The sequence below is a fragment of the Suricata suricatta genome, chromosome 8 (genome assembly GCF_006229205.1).
Source record: "Suricata suricatta isolate VVHF042 chromosome 8, meerkat_22Aug2017_6uvM2_HiC, whole genome shotgun sequence".
In the NCBI taxonomy this organism is placed as follows: domain Eukaryota; kingdom Metazoa; phylum Chordata; class Mammalia; order Carnivora; family Herpestidae; genus Suricata; species Suricata suricatta.
Genome location: NC_043707.1, coordinates 133,218,961 through 133,235,646, shown reverse-complemented (window position 1 = coordinate 133,235,646; position 16,686 = coordinate 133,218,961). Strand labels below are relative to the sequence as shown.

At 55.9% G+C, this 16,686-nt stretch overlaps 1 protein-coding gene across 1 annotated transcript in view; it reads left to right on the top strand.

The window, feature by feature from the left end:
* Nucleotides 1–13,720, top strand: part of PLOD1 (procollagen-lysine,2-oxoglutarate 5-dioxygenase 1) — a 28,345-nt gene extending 14,625 nt beyond the window's left edge. Inside the window, exons 8-18 of the mRNA XM_029945910.1 lie at nucleotides 1,279–1,410; nucleotides 2,863–2,984; nucleotides 4,506–4,610; nucleotides 4,923–5,048; nucleotides 5,303–5,444; nucleotides 6,356–6,469; nucleotides 7,143–7,208; nucleotides 7,775–7,879; nucleotides 10,118–10,264; nucleotides 10,995–11,120; nucleotides 12,845–13,720. Of these exons, the coding sequence (XP_029801770.1) occupies nucleotides 1,279–1,410; nucleotides 2,863–2,984; nucleotides 4,506–4,610; nucleotides 4,923–5,048; nucleotides 5,303–5,444; nucleotides 6,356–6,469; nucleotides 7,143–7,208; nucleotides 7,775–7,879; nucleotides 10,118–10,264; nucleotides 10,995–11,120; nucleotides 12,845–13,000 (1,341 nt within the window). The 3' untranslated portion in view covers nucleotides 13,001–13,720. The remainder of the gene's footprint in view (nucleotides 1–1,278; nucleotides 1,411–2,862; nucleotides 2,985–4,505; nucleotides 4,611–4,922; nucleotides 5,049–5,302; nucleotides 5,445–6,355; nucleotides 6,470–7,142; nucleotides 7,209–7,774; nucleotides 7,880–10,117; nucleotides 10,265–10,994; nucleotides 11,121–12,844) is intronic.
* Nucleotides 13,721–16,686: the final 2,966 nt, after the last annotated feature.

The following is a 16,686-nucleotide window of genomic DNA, read 5'->3' as shown; positions in this document are numbered from 1 at the left end:
GGTGCCCACGGATGGCGGGGATGAGTGATTCTGGAAGAGACTTTTGTCTCGGGTGGGAGGTAAAGGGATCACCTTCCTGTCTGGGGTTCTGTCTTCCTCCTCACCTAGGCACCTCCTCTTGGAAGCCTCCTGAGATTACTTGTGGCTCCTGTTTATGCACACACCCCCAGCCGTGCCAAAGTTCTGGTTCCTTCAGGCTGATTCCTCTCCTTTAGCTGCCTCCCATCTCATGGACCTTATTCCTTGCTTTTTTGTTTTTTAAGTTTATATATTTATTTTGAGAGAGAGAGAGCAAGAGCGCGAGAGCGCGAGAGAGAAATCATGATCAGGGGAGGGACAGAGACCGAGGAAGAGAGAAGCCCAGTCAGGCTCTATGCCGACAGTGAACCCTGTGATCGTGACCCGAGCTGAAACCAAGAGTTGATGCTTAATTGACTGAGCCTCCCGGGGCCCCCCTGTTTTGTTTTGTTTTTAGATATTTATCTGTTTATGTATATTTTAAACTTATTTTGAAGTTAGTTAACATACAGCATAGTCTTGGCTTCAGTGCTCGTGCCGAAAAGTGTCCCCCTTAATGCCCATCACCCATTTAACCCCACCCACCCACCTAAATGTTTATCTACTTACTTTGAGAGAAAGAGAGAGGGAGAGAGACAGCGCACATTCAAGCGGGGGATGGACAGGTATCACCAGCATAGAGCCTTACTTGGGGCTCGAACTCACGGACTATGAGAACATGACCTGAGCCAAAGTTGGATGCTCTCAACCCACTGAGCCACCCAGGTGTCCCCCTTCCTCATTTATGGCTCACTTCAGTATTTTTTTTTTTTGAAAGACAAAGAAAGACAGCACAAGCAGGGGAGGGGTAGAGAGAGAGGGAGACACAGAACTGGAAGCAGGTTCCAGGCTCTGAGCTAGCTGTCAGCACAGAGCCCGACGCAGGGCTTGAACCCTCGAACCGTGAGATCATGACCTGAGCCGAAGCCGGATGCTCAGCTGACTAAGCCACCCAGGCGCCCTTGTTTATGGCTCACTTCAACCCCGTGCCTGCCAAGCTGTCTGACAGCGGGCCATCAGCAGGTCCTGGCTCCAGCCTAGGCTCACGTGACCTGCCCAGCAGGGACCCCCTCCCCAGGCTCCCTTCTGCTTCCCTGCCGGTCCCCACCTCTGCCTGTCTGCACGTCCTGCTCAGAGCTCCCTGGCCCAGGCCCCTCTCCTGCTAAGCCTGCGCACCCCTGCCTCCGGCTCGGGTCCCCCATGCCGCCCCCTCCCCTGCAGGAGGAAGCTCTCCCCACAGTCCTGGTCGGCGTGTTCATCGAGCAGCCCACGCCGTTCCTATCCCTGTTCTTCCGGCGGCTCCTCCGCCTCCACTACCCCCGGAAACAGATGCGGCTTTTCATTCACAACCATGTGAGTAGCAGGCATTGGTGGGGTCGCCGTGTGGCTTGGGTAAAGGCCCAGCCTCACAGGGGGCCTGAGACATCTCAGGAACTACCTGAACCCTCATTAATCTGGGCCAAATGGAAGGGGGCAGTGGGCTGTGTCCCCAGATCACTGGCTTGACTTGAGTCCTACTGGCCAGGTTTGAATCCCAGTGCCACTCCTTGTATTAGCTGTGTGACCTTGGGTACGTTGCTCTACCTCTCTGTGCTTCAGCTTCCTCATCTACTAAATAGGGCTAGAATAGTGCCGACCTTGTGGAATTGCTCTGAGGGTTAAGTAAGTGGGTACCTGAAGGGGGGGAGGAGGCACATGATAGGCTTCCTGACTGTCATCATTGTCATTGTTTCTCTCTCTGCCTCAGTTACTCCCTCCTGATTGGATTTGGTGACAAATTGATTTTCGTTTTCTGTGTACCCCCTGGGGAATCAGGGAGGGCCCTGAGGCTGCTGCTGGGTGGGGAGCAGGCCGGGTTCAGTGTTCCTAGCCCCCTCCCTCTCCTCTCCTTCCTAGCTGGATAAAGCCCCACCTCATCTCCCTAAGCGGGATGCCAGCTACACTCTCCAGTTCTCTCTGCTCTCAAGGCTTCTCTTCCTTAATGTCCTTTCATCTGGTGACACCCCATCCTAAGACCAGTCAGCACCCCACTCCCAGGGCCCTGTGGCCCCACTCAGCTCAGCACTGCCCGTGTCACAGACATTAGTTCAACGGTGCCACGCAGAAACAGGAGGAGGGTGCCGGCCCTGCCCTTGTGACTCTCCCAGCTTCCCTGGAGACACGAATTCTCATTTTTTGTGCAGAAAAAGAGAACTGTCACAGGCAATCTTTAAGACCTTCCTTCTGTGAGCCCGGCCTGATTTGTTGGCTCCTTACCGTGACCCCGTGACAGAGGCACAGTCGCCTTCCCATTTTACAAGGGAGGGGACGGAAGCTGAGGCAGGTGACGTGGCTTGTCCAAGGTCATGCAACTAATCATAGCACAGCCCGGCTTCGCTCTAAATCCAGCGTTTGATTCTAAAAATCCTGATTTGTCCGCTTCTTCCTGCAAGGGGCCCGGGGAATGGACTGTTGTTTTTCAAATCGTAGTTCAAGGATCATTTTGTGACAAAGCGGATCCATGGGCCACGCTCCAGACCAGCAGAATAAATGAATCTGGATACGGGGCCTGTGGGGTCAGGGATGCTGTCTTAGGGACAGGCTCTTAAGAGGCTGGTGGGCCTGGCCTGATCAGGGGAGGAGGTCAGGGATGGCTGGGATAGGGCACACCAGGCAGAAAGGTGGGCGTGGACAGAGGTCTGGAGATCGGAAGCCAATGACGGAGAGCATGCCAGGAATGAAGGGAAGTGGCCTGCCGGAGCAGGGATGCGGCGGTTCTGGGATGGAACCACTGTGCCCATCCTCACCCTCCCATTCCCCCTCCAGGAGCAGCACCACAAGGCTCAGGTGGAGGAGTTCCTGGCAGAGCATGGCAGCGAGTACCAGTCTGTGAAACTGGTGGGCCCCGAGGTGCGGGTGGCAAACGCTGATGCCAGGAACATGGGCACGTGAGTTGGGGGCTGGGGCCCTGTGGTTCTCTCTGCTGACGGAAGCGGGGGGGGGGGTCATGGTGTCAGGGGGCATTAGGCCAGGACAGAGGAGTTCAGAAGGCTGTGTGTGGTCTCCAGAAAGTTCCTGCCCCTGTCTGGGCCTCAGTGTTCCCGTCTGTCAGTTGGGAAAATAGTCACTGCCCTGCCAGCCTGGGGCCTCCTGGGTGGGGCTGAGTAGTGTCGTTTGGGTGCGGGAAGCAAATCAGAGAAAGAGGAAGAAATGGAAAGCTTCTTCTGGAAAGCTACTGGGAAGTAGATAAATGTGGACAATTCCAGAGACAATCTCTGATTTTGCCTTTATTATTAAAACAAACAAATAAGTAATCCTTGTCGACTGTGGGAGAATTAGTGCAGATCCAAGGCTGGCGAACCTCCAGGAAAGTTCTCTGGCACACCCACTCCACCCTGCGGTCATCGCGCACAAATAGGCGCAGCTGTGCTCCCACAGAATTTTACTTCCGAACACTGAAATTCAAATTTCATATGATTTAAAAAAATTGTTTTAAGGTTTTTTTATTTTTGATAGAGAGAAACAGAAATGAGCAGGGGAGGGGCAGAGAGAGAGGGAGACACAGAATCCGAAGCAGGCTCTGTCAGCACAGAGCCCGACGCGGGGCTCAAACCCACGGACTGTGAGATCATGACCTGAGCCAGCGTCAGAAGCTTAACCAACTGAGCCGCCCACGGGCCCCTCATGTGACTTTTACATGAGGTCTTTTGATGTGTTCCCCCCAACCCTTTAAAAATGCAAAGCCCAGGGGCCCCTGGGTGGCTCAGTCGGTTAAGTGTCCGGCTTCAGCTCAGGTCATAATCTTATGGTTCGTGGGTTCGAGTCCCGCATCGGGCTCTGTGCTGACAGCTAGCTCAGAGCCTGGAGCCTGCTTCAGGTTCTGTGTCTCCCTCTCTCTGACCCTCCCCTGCTCGTGCTGTCTCTCTCTGTCTCTCAAAAATAAATTAAAAAACATTAAAAATTAAAATAAATAAATAAATAAATAAAAATGCAAAGCCATTCTTAGCTCACGACCTATAGTGACACCAGGCAGTGGGCTGGATTTGGAGCATGGGCTGTACTTTGCTGAGCTCTGGGCCAGATTAACAAAAAGAGCATAAATCTGTAAGGCTTTTGGTACAGGTGACCAAGCTGCACGTCAGAAGGGGCAGAGTGGTTTCCCCCTAGCCCTGGGAAGTGTACAAACCCATCTGTGGGCCGCGTTCTCCCCAGGACAAGGGTTCGCGGGGCACTTGATAGCAGTCACTGAGCTCCAGGCGTTCGTTCATCTTGAGAGCCTAATAGCCCAGGGTTTGGATCTCAGGGTCAAGGCCGCCAGTCCCAACCTGCACCAGGGCTGGCCTGACCCCTCTAAAGACCTTTGGCTGCTTCCCTGTGGTCACAGATGGGGACAGGCCTGGAAAGTAAGGCTGCAGGGCCACTCTGGGACCCTGGGACCCCTCTGCTGACCCCGGGACCCCTACCTGCAGAGATCTGTGCCGGCAGGACCGTGGCTGCACCTACTACTTCAGCGTGGATGCTGATGTGGCCCTGACGGAGCCTAAAACCCTGCGCCTGCTGATCGAGCAGAACAAGTAGGCTGTGGGGGGGCTGCGGCAGGCTGGCCCTCCAAGCCCGGGCCCCCCCTGGCATGCCTCTCACCTGCCATCCTGCGCCTGCCCAGCCTGGCAACCTCACCTGGGATGTTCCCTCCTCCCCACTGCAAGCCGCCCCTCCCGCCCTCCGCTCCCGGCTGCCCTGTTGGAGAGGGAACACACCAGATGGGCCAGCCCTCCTCGGGCCTCCCCTGCAGCCTCCTCCCCCATTTCCCCCCCTGCTCCTAATCAGATCTGCCCCCAAATTCCCAGTGGGCGGAGAGCCTCCCACTGAGGTGCTCCCTTCCTCAGGAACGTCATCGCCCCGTTGATGACCCGCCACGGGAGGCTGTGGTCGAACTTCTGGGGGGCCCTGAGCGCAGATGGCTACTATGCCCGCTCTGAGGACTATGTGGACATCGTGCAGGGGCGGCGTGTGTGAGTACTGCGGGGCGGGAGTGCCCTCCTCCGTCTTCCCCAATATTCCTGTCCATGTTGCCCTCGAATTCCTGCGAAACCCGAAGCAAGGAAGACTGCAGTCAGACGCAGGGAAGGACTTCCCAACAGTTATCCTGGGCATGTAGGGGAGTCAGAGCCGCACTCTGTGCCTGTGACTGCCTGCTGCCCCGGGGCCCTGACCCCTAGCGTGTGGCCGGCCTGCAGCCCCCTCCATCTTCCTCTCTCACCCTCAGTGGCGTCTGGAACGTGCCCTACATCTCCAACATCTACCTGATCAAGGGCAGTGCCCTGCGGGCTGAGCTGCAGCAGACAGACCTGTTTCACCACAGCAGGCTGGACCCCGACATGGCCTTCGGTGCCAATATCCGGCAGCAGGTGGGCCTGGGCCGGGCAGTCAGCACCCTGTTGATGGAGGAGGCGACCCGGATCTTGTCCCAGTAGGCCTGGGGCTTCTGAGATGCCGGGGCTTGGTGGGCGGCACTTGGGGAACCAGGCAGGAGGGCTGGTCCTTAGGGTCTGTGGGGATCATTGTAGTGGACCCAGTTTTCACACCATCTGTTCTATTGACATTTTTAACAGAGCCAAAAACCCTAAACATTCTGCCTAAATGTACTGCACGTAATGTGCCCAAGAGATACCCTTGCCCTCTCCCTGTGCCCCACCCAGTACGTTGTCGTGGTTATTCTTTGATTTTTAAAAAATATTTATTTTTGAGAGAGAGCAAGCGGGGAAGGGCAGAGAGAGGGGGACAGAGGATCTAAAGTGGCCTCTGTGCTGATAGGCTGACAGCCACGAGCCTGATTTTTAATGGTTATTTATTTATGAGAGAGAGAGAGAGAGAGCACACAAGCAGGGAAGAGGCAGAGAAAAAGAGGGAGACACAGAATCCAAAGCAGCTCCAGGGCTAGAACTCACAAAATGCGAGATCATGACCTGAGCCAAAGTCGGACGCTTGATCAACTGAGCCACCCAGGCGCCCTGTGGTTATTTTTTACATGTGGCGGCATGATGGTGTCTTCCCTGTGCCCCAAACTTCAGGATCAGACACCATTCTTTGCTTCTGCACCATCAACGTTGGTTCTTTGATTCCCATTCAGTCCTCCAGGAGGCCCTCCTTGACTGTATCCCATGTCAGGCCTGGCCTGGTGCTGGGGAGATGAGATGGGGTGCCCGCACTTGCACTTGGTTCCCTGATCTCCAGCTTGATGGACAGAGGAGGCTGCAGCCGTGCCTCTCCTGGGACTGGTGGGGGAGGGGTCTCTTCCATCCGGCCTGTTCTTCCCCAGGATGTGTTCATGTTCCTGACCAACCGACACAGCTTCGGCCACCTGCTCTCCCTGGACAGCTACCAGACCAGTCACCTCCACAACGACCTCTGGGAGGTGTTCAGCAACCCTGAGGTGAGGCCCTGGGTGGACGGGCAGGGGAGGGAGAAGGGGCCCCAGAGAGCCAGTGGTGTAAGGGGACTCCTGCTCAGCCTAAGAAGGGCTGGGGCTCTGAGGGCCCCCTGCCACTTACCTTCCTCCACCCCAGGGACAGCGCTGGGCAGACTTTGGGCAGGGAGAGGAGGGCTCCGGAGAGGCAGCGCCCTCTAGTGGAGGAGAGACGGGGAGTCAGGCCTGAGTGTGGACCATCAGCTGTGACTTAGTTGAGCCTCCCAATCTTTGGGGCCTCAGTTATCTTAGCTCTAAAATGGGTATACAATCCCAGCCTCACTCACTTCTGAGGGTGTTGTGAAGCTCAGAGGATGAGAAAGTGGTGACAGCGTCCCTAGATATTGTGAGCTTATGGCTGACTTGGGCGCGTACACGTACCTGCTCGCTGACCCGCACACACACATGTAGGTACACGTGAAGACACCAGCTCCTGCGGGCACCCTGTGTGTGCCCCCGGTGGGCATGGTGTGTACCCCCTCCCGCAAGTGTGCACACATTCACCCACATTGCATGGGGCCTGGGGGGGGAAGACGGACCCCCTCTTGGAGCATCCTAAGGAGTTGGGCAAAGGGGGAGCCCCAGCTGGCCTAGGCCAGGCCTGAGGGCCTCAGCTGCTTCCTCCCCACCCCATGCCCAGGACTGGAAGGAGAAGTACATCCACGAGAACTACACCAAGGCCCTGGCGGGGAAGCTGGTGGAGATGGTAAGGACTGGGTGCCTCTGGGATTCACGCCCTACGTCTGGTGAGGGGGAAGGAGGGCAGAGGAAGGCAAGTTGCTGACTCAGGAGAGGGGGAGGCACCTTTCTGTGCTCCAGCAGCTTGGGCGAGAGCACGGGCCATGGGATGGCCCTTCCTCCTGGTGGTACCTCCCAGCTGGAGTCTGCAGGGCCCTCAGGACCTTGGGGTGCTCTCCTGGCCCAGGCGAGGAAGCAGGAAATGTCCCCAAATGGGATCTCAACTGTGGACCATGGCCCAACAGGGAGACACCGCTTCTCTGCTTGCCCTGGAGCCTGCGGGGCGGTCTGCCCCCGACACGCACATTCCCTTCCTGGCCCTCCCCTGGTAGTTCTGTGACCTTGGCTGAGAAAGGCCAGCTCTGAGCTCTGCTTCCTTCCCCCTTTAGCAGCTCAGGATATGGGGAAGGGCCTGGGCCACATGGGGGGCCCTGCCTGTGGCAGGTTCCACAGGGGGCTGGCGGGGGTGGGGGAAGATGCAGCGCTGCTCCCCCCCAGGCCCCTATGACTAAGCCCCCCCTCGCTCCCCGCCAGCCCTGCCCAGATGTCTACTGGTTCCCCATCTTCACGGAGACAGCCTGTGACGAGCTGGTGGAGGAGATGGAGCACTACGGCCAGTGGTCCCTGGGAGACAACAAGGTGGGGGCCCCAAGGGCCCGGGCTGGGGGTGCGCGGAAGCCTGCCCTCCGGGCTCCTTTCCTAGCAAGCTAGCCAGCCTCTCTGGGACTCTTTTTGTTAAAGTTTATTTATCTCTTTTGAGAAAGAGAGAATGAGCAGGGGAAGGGCAGAGAGAGCGGGACAGGGGACCTGAAGTGGGCTCTGTGCTGACAGCAGAGAACCAGATATGGGGCTCAAACCCACAAACCGTGAGATCGTGATTTGAGCTGAAGTCAACCGCTTAACCAACAGAGCTGCCCAGGCGCCTCTCCCTCTCTGGGACTCTGGAGGTGGGCGCTCTGGCTCTTAGGAGTAAAGGGATTGAGAAATGGGTTGGACCGTGAGTCCCCAAGCTGCCATGACCGCTAGGTGACTTTGAGCTGCTTTAATCTTGAATTCTAGAGTTCCAGTTCCTGGTTTGTTATTAGAACGATTTAGCTTCTGTTACCAGATTGGGTGTGTGATGGGGGAGGGACAAGGAAGCGAGGGAAGGGGAAGGGTTAGGAACTTCCGTGCCTCCTTCACCAGACAGCAGAAGCAAGGGGCATATTGGATCGAGGGCTCTGTGGTTCCCTAAGTTCAGGGAGCATTTTTTAAAAATTTTTTATAATAGTTTATTGTCAAATTGGTTTCCATATAACACCCAGTACTTCTCCCCACAAATGCCCCCCACCATGACCATCACCCCCTCCTTCCCTCCCCCTCCCCTTTCAGTCCATGGTTCATCTTCAGTATTCAGTATCTCCCTTGATCTGTGTCCCTCACTCTTCTCCGCTCTCTTTCCCCCTTCCTCTCCCCATGGTTCCCTGCCAGATCTCTCCTGTTAGACCTATGAATGCAAACATGGTATCTATCCTTCTCTGCCTGACTTATTTCGCTTAGCATGACACCCTCAAGGTCCATCCACTTTGCTACAAATGGCCATATGTCATTCTTTCTCATTGCCATATAGTACTCCATTGTGTATATATACCACATCTTCTTGATCCATTCATCAGTTGTTGGACATTTAGGCTCTTTCCATGATTTGGCTATTGTACAAAGTGCCGCTATGAACATTGGGGTACATGTGCTCCTATGCATCAGCACTTATTTATCCCTTGGGTAGATCCCTAGCAATGCTATTGCTGGGTCATAGGGGAGTTCTATCGATAGTTTTTTGAGGAGTCTCCACACTGTTTTCCAGAGCGGCTGCACCAGTTTACATTACCACCAGCAGTGTAGGAGGGTGCCCGTCTCTCCACACCCTCGCCAGCATCTATAGTCTCTTGATTTGTTCATTTTAGCCACTCTGACCGGTGTGAGGTGGTATCTCAGTGTGGTTTTGATTTGAATTTCCCTGAGGTTGAGTGACACTGAGCATCGTTTCATGTGCCTGTTGGCCATCTGGATGTCCCCTTTGGAGAAGTGTCTATTCAGGTCTTCTGCCCATTTCTTCACTGGATCATTCATTTTTCATGTATGTAGCTTAGTGAGCTTCAGGGAGCATTTTTAAGGGCACCTGAGGCCCTGGGCCTGTGTGCGCCTTGGGGCCTGGCTAACCTTTGACCTGGCAGCCGGGTAACCTGTGGTTCTGGTCACATCCACATGCTTTGGCGGAGAGGTAATCTCTGGAAGCCAGAACCTGCCATTGCCCCTGCTTTCTGGGGTCCGGCCAGCCCTTGTGCTCCCGTGACCAGCTCAGGGCTGGGACCCTAGCTGGCCTGTGACCCTCCGCACCCGTTTTTTTCTGCGGCGTGACAAATCACCACAAAGCTTAGGCAGCATAAAGCAGCACCCATTTCTCATCTCCCGGTTTCTGTGGGTCCGGAACCCACCTGTGGTTTGGCCGGGTCCTCCACTCAGGGGTCTCATGAGGCTGCAGTCGAGGGGCGGCCAGGGTTGGGGTCTCAGGCAAGGGTTGGGGTCTCCAGCGAGGCTCGGGGTCCTACTCCATGCTCCCGTGGCGGAATTCATTTCCGTGTTCCCTCCAGGCCAGCGGGGGAGTCTCTGTCTTCCGGATGCTCATTTAAAGCCACGTCCGTCCAGGCCAGTCTCCCGTGTGATTAACCCAAAGTCAACTGACTTGTTACCTCAATGGTACCTGCAGAACCCTTTCGCTTTGGCCTCTGCCCGAACCTCCTCCCGTCTCCTTTACAGGTCAGGGAGGAGCGGGGCAGTGCATACACCGGGCAACCGTCTTAGAATTCTGCTTACCTCACTCTCCTTGGTCACTTCCAGGACAACCGCATCCAGGGCGGCTACGAAAATGTGCCAACCATCGACATCCACATGAACCAGATCAGCTTCGAGCGGGAGTGGCACAAGTTCCTGGTGGAGTACATCGCCCCCATGACCGAGAAGCTCTACCCGGGCTACTACACCAGGGTGGGTGTGCCTGGCACACAGCGGGAGAGGGGACAGGGGCGGAGTGGCTAGGGCTGGGGGATGGGCAGAGCAGTCCTGGCAGGAGAGGCCTGAGTATTTGGTCTCCAGGTGGGAGTGGGGTCTCTTCCCGTGGTGGGGGTGCTTCTAGAAGGGACCAGGGTAGGGGTGGCCCGCCTTGCCTCCAGCCAGTGACATCACTCCTCCGACTCCTTCCTTCGTGTCCTCAAATCCCGCCTCAGTGACGCCTCTCGCCTCTCTCAGATGAAGCCCCCGGCTCGCTGGCCCTTGGACCCACCCCTCCCTCAGTTTCCCTGTAGCTCTCCACTCAGCACCTGTTGACGGCCCATTTGGCTTTTGTACTCCTTCCCCACCTTGGTCACTGCCTCACGCATAAGGGTTTCTCCATACACCTGCTCTGACTGCCTGGGCCCTGCCCCCGACAGACGAATCTGCGGCCTGCGGAGTTGCCACAAAGGGTTGTGAGGATGAGCTGCGGTCCTGCTGCCCTAGCACCCTTCCCGCCTCCCCTCTTCCTTCCCTTCCTTCTGTCCTTTCCTTCTGCTGCACGGTTTCACGGAGACCCTTCCCTGTGCCAGGCCCCGGGGAACACGGCCTTAAACAAGCCTGCCCTCAGTGAGCCACTGTCCCAAAGACGGGGTGAGGGGCCCCTCCCCTGCACCCCTGCCTCTCCCGCTCTCCCGCGGCCTCTGTCCAGCTAGTTCTGTTGCAGGCCCAGTTCGACCTGGCCTTCGTCGTCCGCTACAAGCCCGACGAGCAGCCGTCCCTCATGCCGCACCACGACGCCTCCACCTTCACCATCAACATCGCCCTGAACCGGGTCGGCGTGGATTACGAGGTGAGCGGCGCACCGACCTGCGGGGCCCGGTGCCCAAGAACCAGAGGGAGAGAGGGAGGGTGCCGGCCCTGTGGGAAGGCCTCCGCTTTGTCAGGAGGGGAGAGGGCTTCAGACGGGTAGGCGCGGGAGGTCAGAGGTCAGACCGCGTGCCCGCTCCCCAGCTCTGTGGCCTCAGGCATGCGTCCGAGGCCCTCACTCTCCTCGTATCTTAGCCAGGAGAGTGTCCAGGGCCCTCCACAGAACTGCTGGGACAGTTCCCTGAGCTCATTCGGGTGGCTGCTTTCGGGGGCCCGCAGAAAGCACTCGAGGCCCGGGAGCGGCTGGGGGTGAGGGGTGGGGGGTTCAGGGTTCCCAGCGGCGTGGGGAGGAAGAAGGCTGCCTTGGGAAGGGCAGGACGGGCTTAGTGCGGGTGTGGGGCTCAGGCTTGTGGCTGGAGGGGAGAGCCGGGGAGACCCGAGGACGTGGGGCAGAGAGGGGACAGCTCTGGGGACCTCAAGGTGTGCTCAGCCAGGGAGTCATTCATTCATTCATTCATTCATTCTTTGGTCATTCATTCAGTCCTTACGCTGCTATTTTCCTTTTTTTTTTAATTTTTAATGTTTATTTTTGAGAGAAAGAGCAGGGGAGGCACAGAGAGAGAGGGAGACAGAGAATCCAAAGCAGGCTCCACGCTGTCAGTACAAAACCCAGCATGGGGCTCGAACTCACAAACTGTGAGATCGTGACCTGAGCCAAAGTCGGACACTCAACTGACTGAGTCACCAGACGTCCCTCTTTTTTTTTTTTTTTTAAGCTGCTATTTTCTAAGCCTTTTGAGACCTCAGTCCTGGCCTGAGCTCAGTGAACGCACCCACATAAGCATCCTCTCATTTTCCTGAGAGTTGACCATGCCCCGGGGTCCACCCTATGGGACGGTCTTGTCCCCCGACCCCCTGGGGACATCTTTGGTTGTCACAGCTGTGGCGGGGCTCCCCGCATCTAGTGAGGAGAGGCCACGGGTGCCCAGGGCAGCCCTTCCAGAAGACAAAATTACCTAGCCCCTGGTGATGATGGCTGAATACAGGGCAAATGTACTCAGGACCACTCACTGCGCACTTAAAAAATGTTTACAAGGGGCGCCTGGGTGGCTCAGTCAGTTAAGCGTCCGACTTACACTTGGGTCATGAACTTGCGGTTCACGAGTTCGAGCCCTGCGTCAGGCTCTGTGCTGACAGCTCGGAGCCTGGAGCCTGCTTCCGATTCTGTCTCCTTCCCTTTCTGCCCCTACCCCACTTGCGTGCACTCTCTCTCTCTCAAAAATAAAGATATTAAAATAAATGATTCCAACGGTGAACTTTAAGTTACGTACATTTTACCACAATTAAAAAAAAAAGTTTTCTGGCCACAAACGTCCACAGCCCCAAGGTTGAGAAACCCGGCCCTAAGCTCTTACCTGGATCATCTTGCTTAATTCTCATGACCCTGTGAGGTTCATGCCTGTTTCCTGGAAGGGGAAACCGAGGCCTGGGTTGGTCACTGAGGTAGGAAAGCATGTAGCCAACCTTTGCCCAGGGCTGCCTGACTCAAGGCCAGTGCTCAGTGCGCCCTGTCTTTGCTGAGCGTCTTCCTCAGACGGCGGTGGCTGGACTGAGGACCCCTGGGCTGCAGTGGCTCAGGTCAAGTAGGGGGACTAGGGGCAGAGTCCAGCTTCATATAGGAGAAAACTGACGCTTCCTCTCTCACAGGGCGGGGGCTGTCGGTTTCTGCGCTACAACTGCTCGGTCCGCGCCCCACGGAAGGGCTGGGCCCTCATGCACCCCGGGCGACTCACGCACTACCACGAGGGGCTCCCCACCACCAGGGGCACCCGCTACATCGCCGTGTCCTTCGTCGATCCCTAACTGGCCAGGCCGGGCCACCTCGGACCTCTTCCTCTTTGCCAACAACCACTGCCAGGCGGCACTCTGGGGCCTCGGGGCTCCAGGGCACCCGGTCCAGCCTCCAGGCTCTTGACCTCCATTGCTCTTGGGGCCGCCGTTGGGAGAGATTTGGCCGCGAGCCGGAGGCCACCTCCTTGGCTGGGGCTTTCCTGGTGCTCTGGACCTGGCCCAGGGAGATACTGTTCGTGCTCATTGCTTTGTGGCAACGCACCCTTTCCCACCCATCTTCCTGAAATGCCCAGTCCCCTTCGTCTGCTTCTTCCACGAGGCGGGACTTGAGCAGAACAGGGGCTGAGCCGGCTGCCCAGAGGTGCTCCGGGTGTGAGGAAGGAGCCCTGGCACATCTCCCGGGCAGAGCTGCAGCCCCAGGACCTCTGCTCCCAGCAGACACGGAGACCAGATCAGATTCATGCCCCCTCCCTGCCCCTGGGACTGCCGAAGCCCCTTCCTCCGTGGCTCCTGTTGTGGGAGCAACCTGCTGTCCCCCGGAGATGATGACTCAGAAACCCCCCTGGGGGACAGGACAGGCATGGATGCCACAGCTCCATCCTTTGCAACAGAGGCGGTGGGGGGGGGGGGAGATGTCCACACACTGCAGTGACTCACCCTGTCCCGATGCCTCTGGGGAGAGGGACAGATGGAGACAGGAGAGTTTCTATTAAAGATCATTCACACCACAGAGCGGGAGAGGCTTGGGCAAGTGAGTGTGCGAGTGTCTGCAGGGGGGAGGTTGGAGAGCTCATGGCTGGCAAGAAGGGCTGTGCCAGCAGACCTGCGGACGTGTTTCCCAAGGCCAGGCATGTATGATCCCTGTGTCATTTGTGTGTTCCGTAAAACCTTAGGTGTGAGCCCGGCACTGGCTGGCCTGGGGCAGATTTCCTGGTCTCTCGAGACCCGCATCTGGTGCCTCCCTCTTCCTGAAGCCTTTGCTGCGCACCCTTCTTGCAAACAGGAACGTCGGGGGGCAGAGAGAGCTCCCTGGGGCCCCCACCACACCTTGGACACACTTTTTTAAAAATTATTTTTATTTTATTTTAATATTTTTTATTTTATTTTTGAGAGAGAGAGAGAGATAGCATGAACAGGAGAGGGTCAGAGAGAGAGAGAGGGAGACATAGAATCCGAAGACAGGCTCCAGGCTCTGAGCTAGCTGTCAGCACAGAGCCCGACGCGGGGCTCAAACCCACTAACCATGAAGTCAGACGCTTAACTGACTGAGCCACCCAGGCGCCCCTGGACACACTCATATAGCACTAACACTTCCGGGCATTTATTAATATTGAGGACCAACCTCTATCCATCCCTTGCTGTGGGCCGGGCAAAGTATATGTCAGGCATTCAGCCCTCTGGGGTAGGGAGGTCATTTCCTTTTTTTTTTTTTTTTTGTAAGATTACTTATTTATTTTGAGGCAAAGAGCAGGGGAGGGGCAGAGAGAGAGAGGAAGAGAGAGAATCTGCACCGTCAGTGCAGAGCTAGACACGGGGCTTGAGCTCATGAGCCACAAGATCATGACCAGAGGCGAAATCAAGAGTCAGAGGCTAAACCGGCTGAGCCACCCAGGTCCCTGTCATTTCCTTTTTATAGATGAGGAACTGTAGGCCTGCAGAAGCCAGGTAGGGTCCCCCCAGTGTAGGGAGAGGGGCTTGAATATGACTTCACTAGAAATCTGATCCCTTTCTCCCCGACGAGCCCTGTAGTCAGCAGAACAGCAGAAATCAGAGCTGCAATGTGGTTCACGGTGCCCAGTGTGGTAAGTGTGGCTGGAAGAGCTGACGAGGGCAGCGGGAGGCGCCAGTGTCCTCTGTGACACGGTGCTTCTCGGCTGAGCATGATTTCTCTCCCCAGGGGATGTTGGGCAATGGCTGAAGTCCTTTTTGGTTGTGACATCCAGGAAAGGGGCGGGCGGTGTTAGTGGCATCAGTGGGTAGAGGCTAGTGTGCTCTTAAGCACCCTACAGTGTACGGGATGGTCCCTCAGCCACAGACCTAACTGCCCCAAATGCCGGCAGTGCTGAGACAGAAGCCTGGTAGCAGATGCCTTTTGAGTGGGGCCTTGGAGGGGGACCAGGCCCCCAGCAGCTGAGACTCCAGGCCGGGTGGCTGGAGCCAGCAAGGCGCAGGTGGGATCAGAGAATGCAGGTTGCCTGCTGTGGGGGGAGTGAGGGTTCAGGTTGTAAAAGCTCTTCTCAGACCAAGGAGGATTGGACCTCATGGCTTCAAAGTCATTGATGGATTTTGTGTATGCATTCTAAAGATAAATTTTAAGTATTTGGGGTTTTTTTAATTGACTCACAGTAAATTCATATAGTAGAAATCTTTGTTTATATACTTAAACTTTTTTAAATATTTGTTTATTTTTGAGAGAGAGAGACGGACCAAGCACAAGCAAGGGAGGGACAGAGAGAGACAGAGAGAGAACCTGAAGCAGGCTCCAGGATCTGAGCTGTCAGCAGAGAGCCTGACACGGGACTCGAACCTATGAACTTTGAGATTATGACCTGAATGGAAGTTGGACACTTAACTGACTGAGCCAGCCAGGCACCCCCATATATTAGAAATCTTAATCCTTATCCTGCTCACCCCTCGCTATAGAATTCTCCCCAGAAGCAAACATGCCTGATCTGTTTCTTGGGTGTCCTTTTTGAGCTGGTTTGTACCTGTGCTTGTGTGTGTGTATCAGGGTTGTTTTTAACTACTACCTTTAAAAATGTTTTTTTTTTAATGTTTAGTTTTGAGAGAGAGAGATACAGAGCACAAGCAGGAGAGGGGCAGAGAGAGGGAGACACAGAATTCGAAACAGGCTCTGAGCTGTCAGCACAGAGCCCGACGTGGGGCTCGAACACACGAACTGTGAGATCATGACCTGAGCCCAAGTCAGATGCTTAATCGACTGAGCCACCCAGGCACCCAACTACTACCTGTCTTTGATTACAACTCAATTTCTATCCATCTAGAAAAAGTCATCGAAAAAAGAAGTAGGTAACGTAGAAAAGAAAGGTCTGTAATTGGGCCCCAGCCCTGCCCTGCACCCCTTGCCTGTAATACTGTCAGTCGAACTGGGGGAGTCTTGTCAATGAGAGCCTTACAGCTTGAAACTGTTTCAGAGAGCAAGCCAGGGTGTTGGCTAGAGCACCGGACCAGAGGGCTGGGGATGGATGCCAAGCGTCCTGCAGCAGGTCAGGCACCTGACCAGGACCTAGTTCAGCAGCAGGTCAGGCACGTGACCAGGACCCAGTTCAGAGCTCACAGGAGCAAATAGGACAGATGTTTAGGAGGGAGAACCTCCAGGCCTCCACCTGACTTGGGCAAGATTCTGCCAAAGAAAGGACAGGAAATGCAATTCATTTCCTGCCCTTGGATAACTGACAGTCCCCTCAGGGAGGCCGGGGAACTAGAAGGAGGAAACAGCCACTCTGCAAGGCAGAGTCCCATCCCAAAGGTCTGTCTACGCCCAGAGGCCACGTCTGGGAGTGGCCCCACAGTGCAGAGTCCGACTGTGAACACGAGGCTGCTACTTCAAGGAATGTTCCCTTGGATCAACTTTACTGGGAACTGATAAGCTGGTTGGTCTGAGGGTACCAATTTGCCTCTTGAAGTATTTGCGGCAAGAGTCTACCACGCTTACAAAGCAGTGCTGTCTAGTAGAA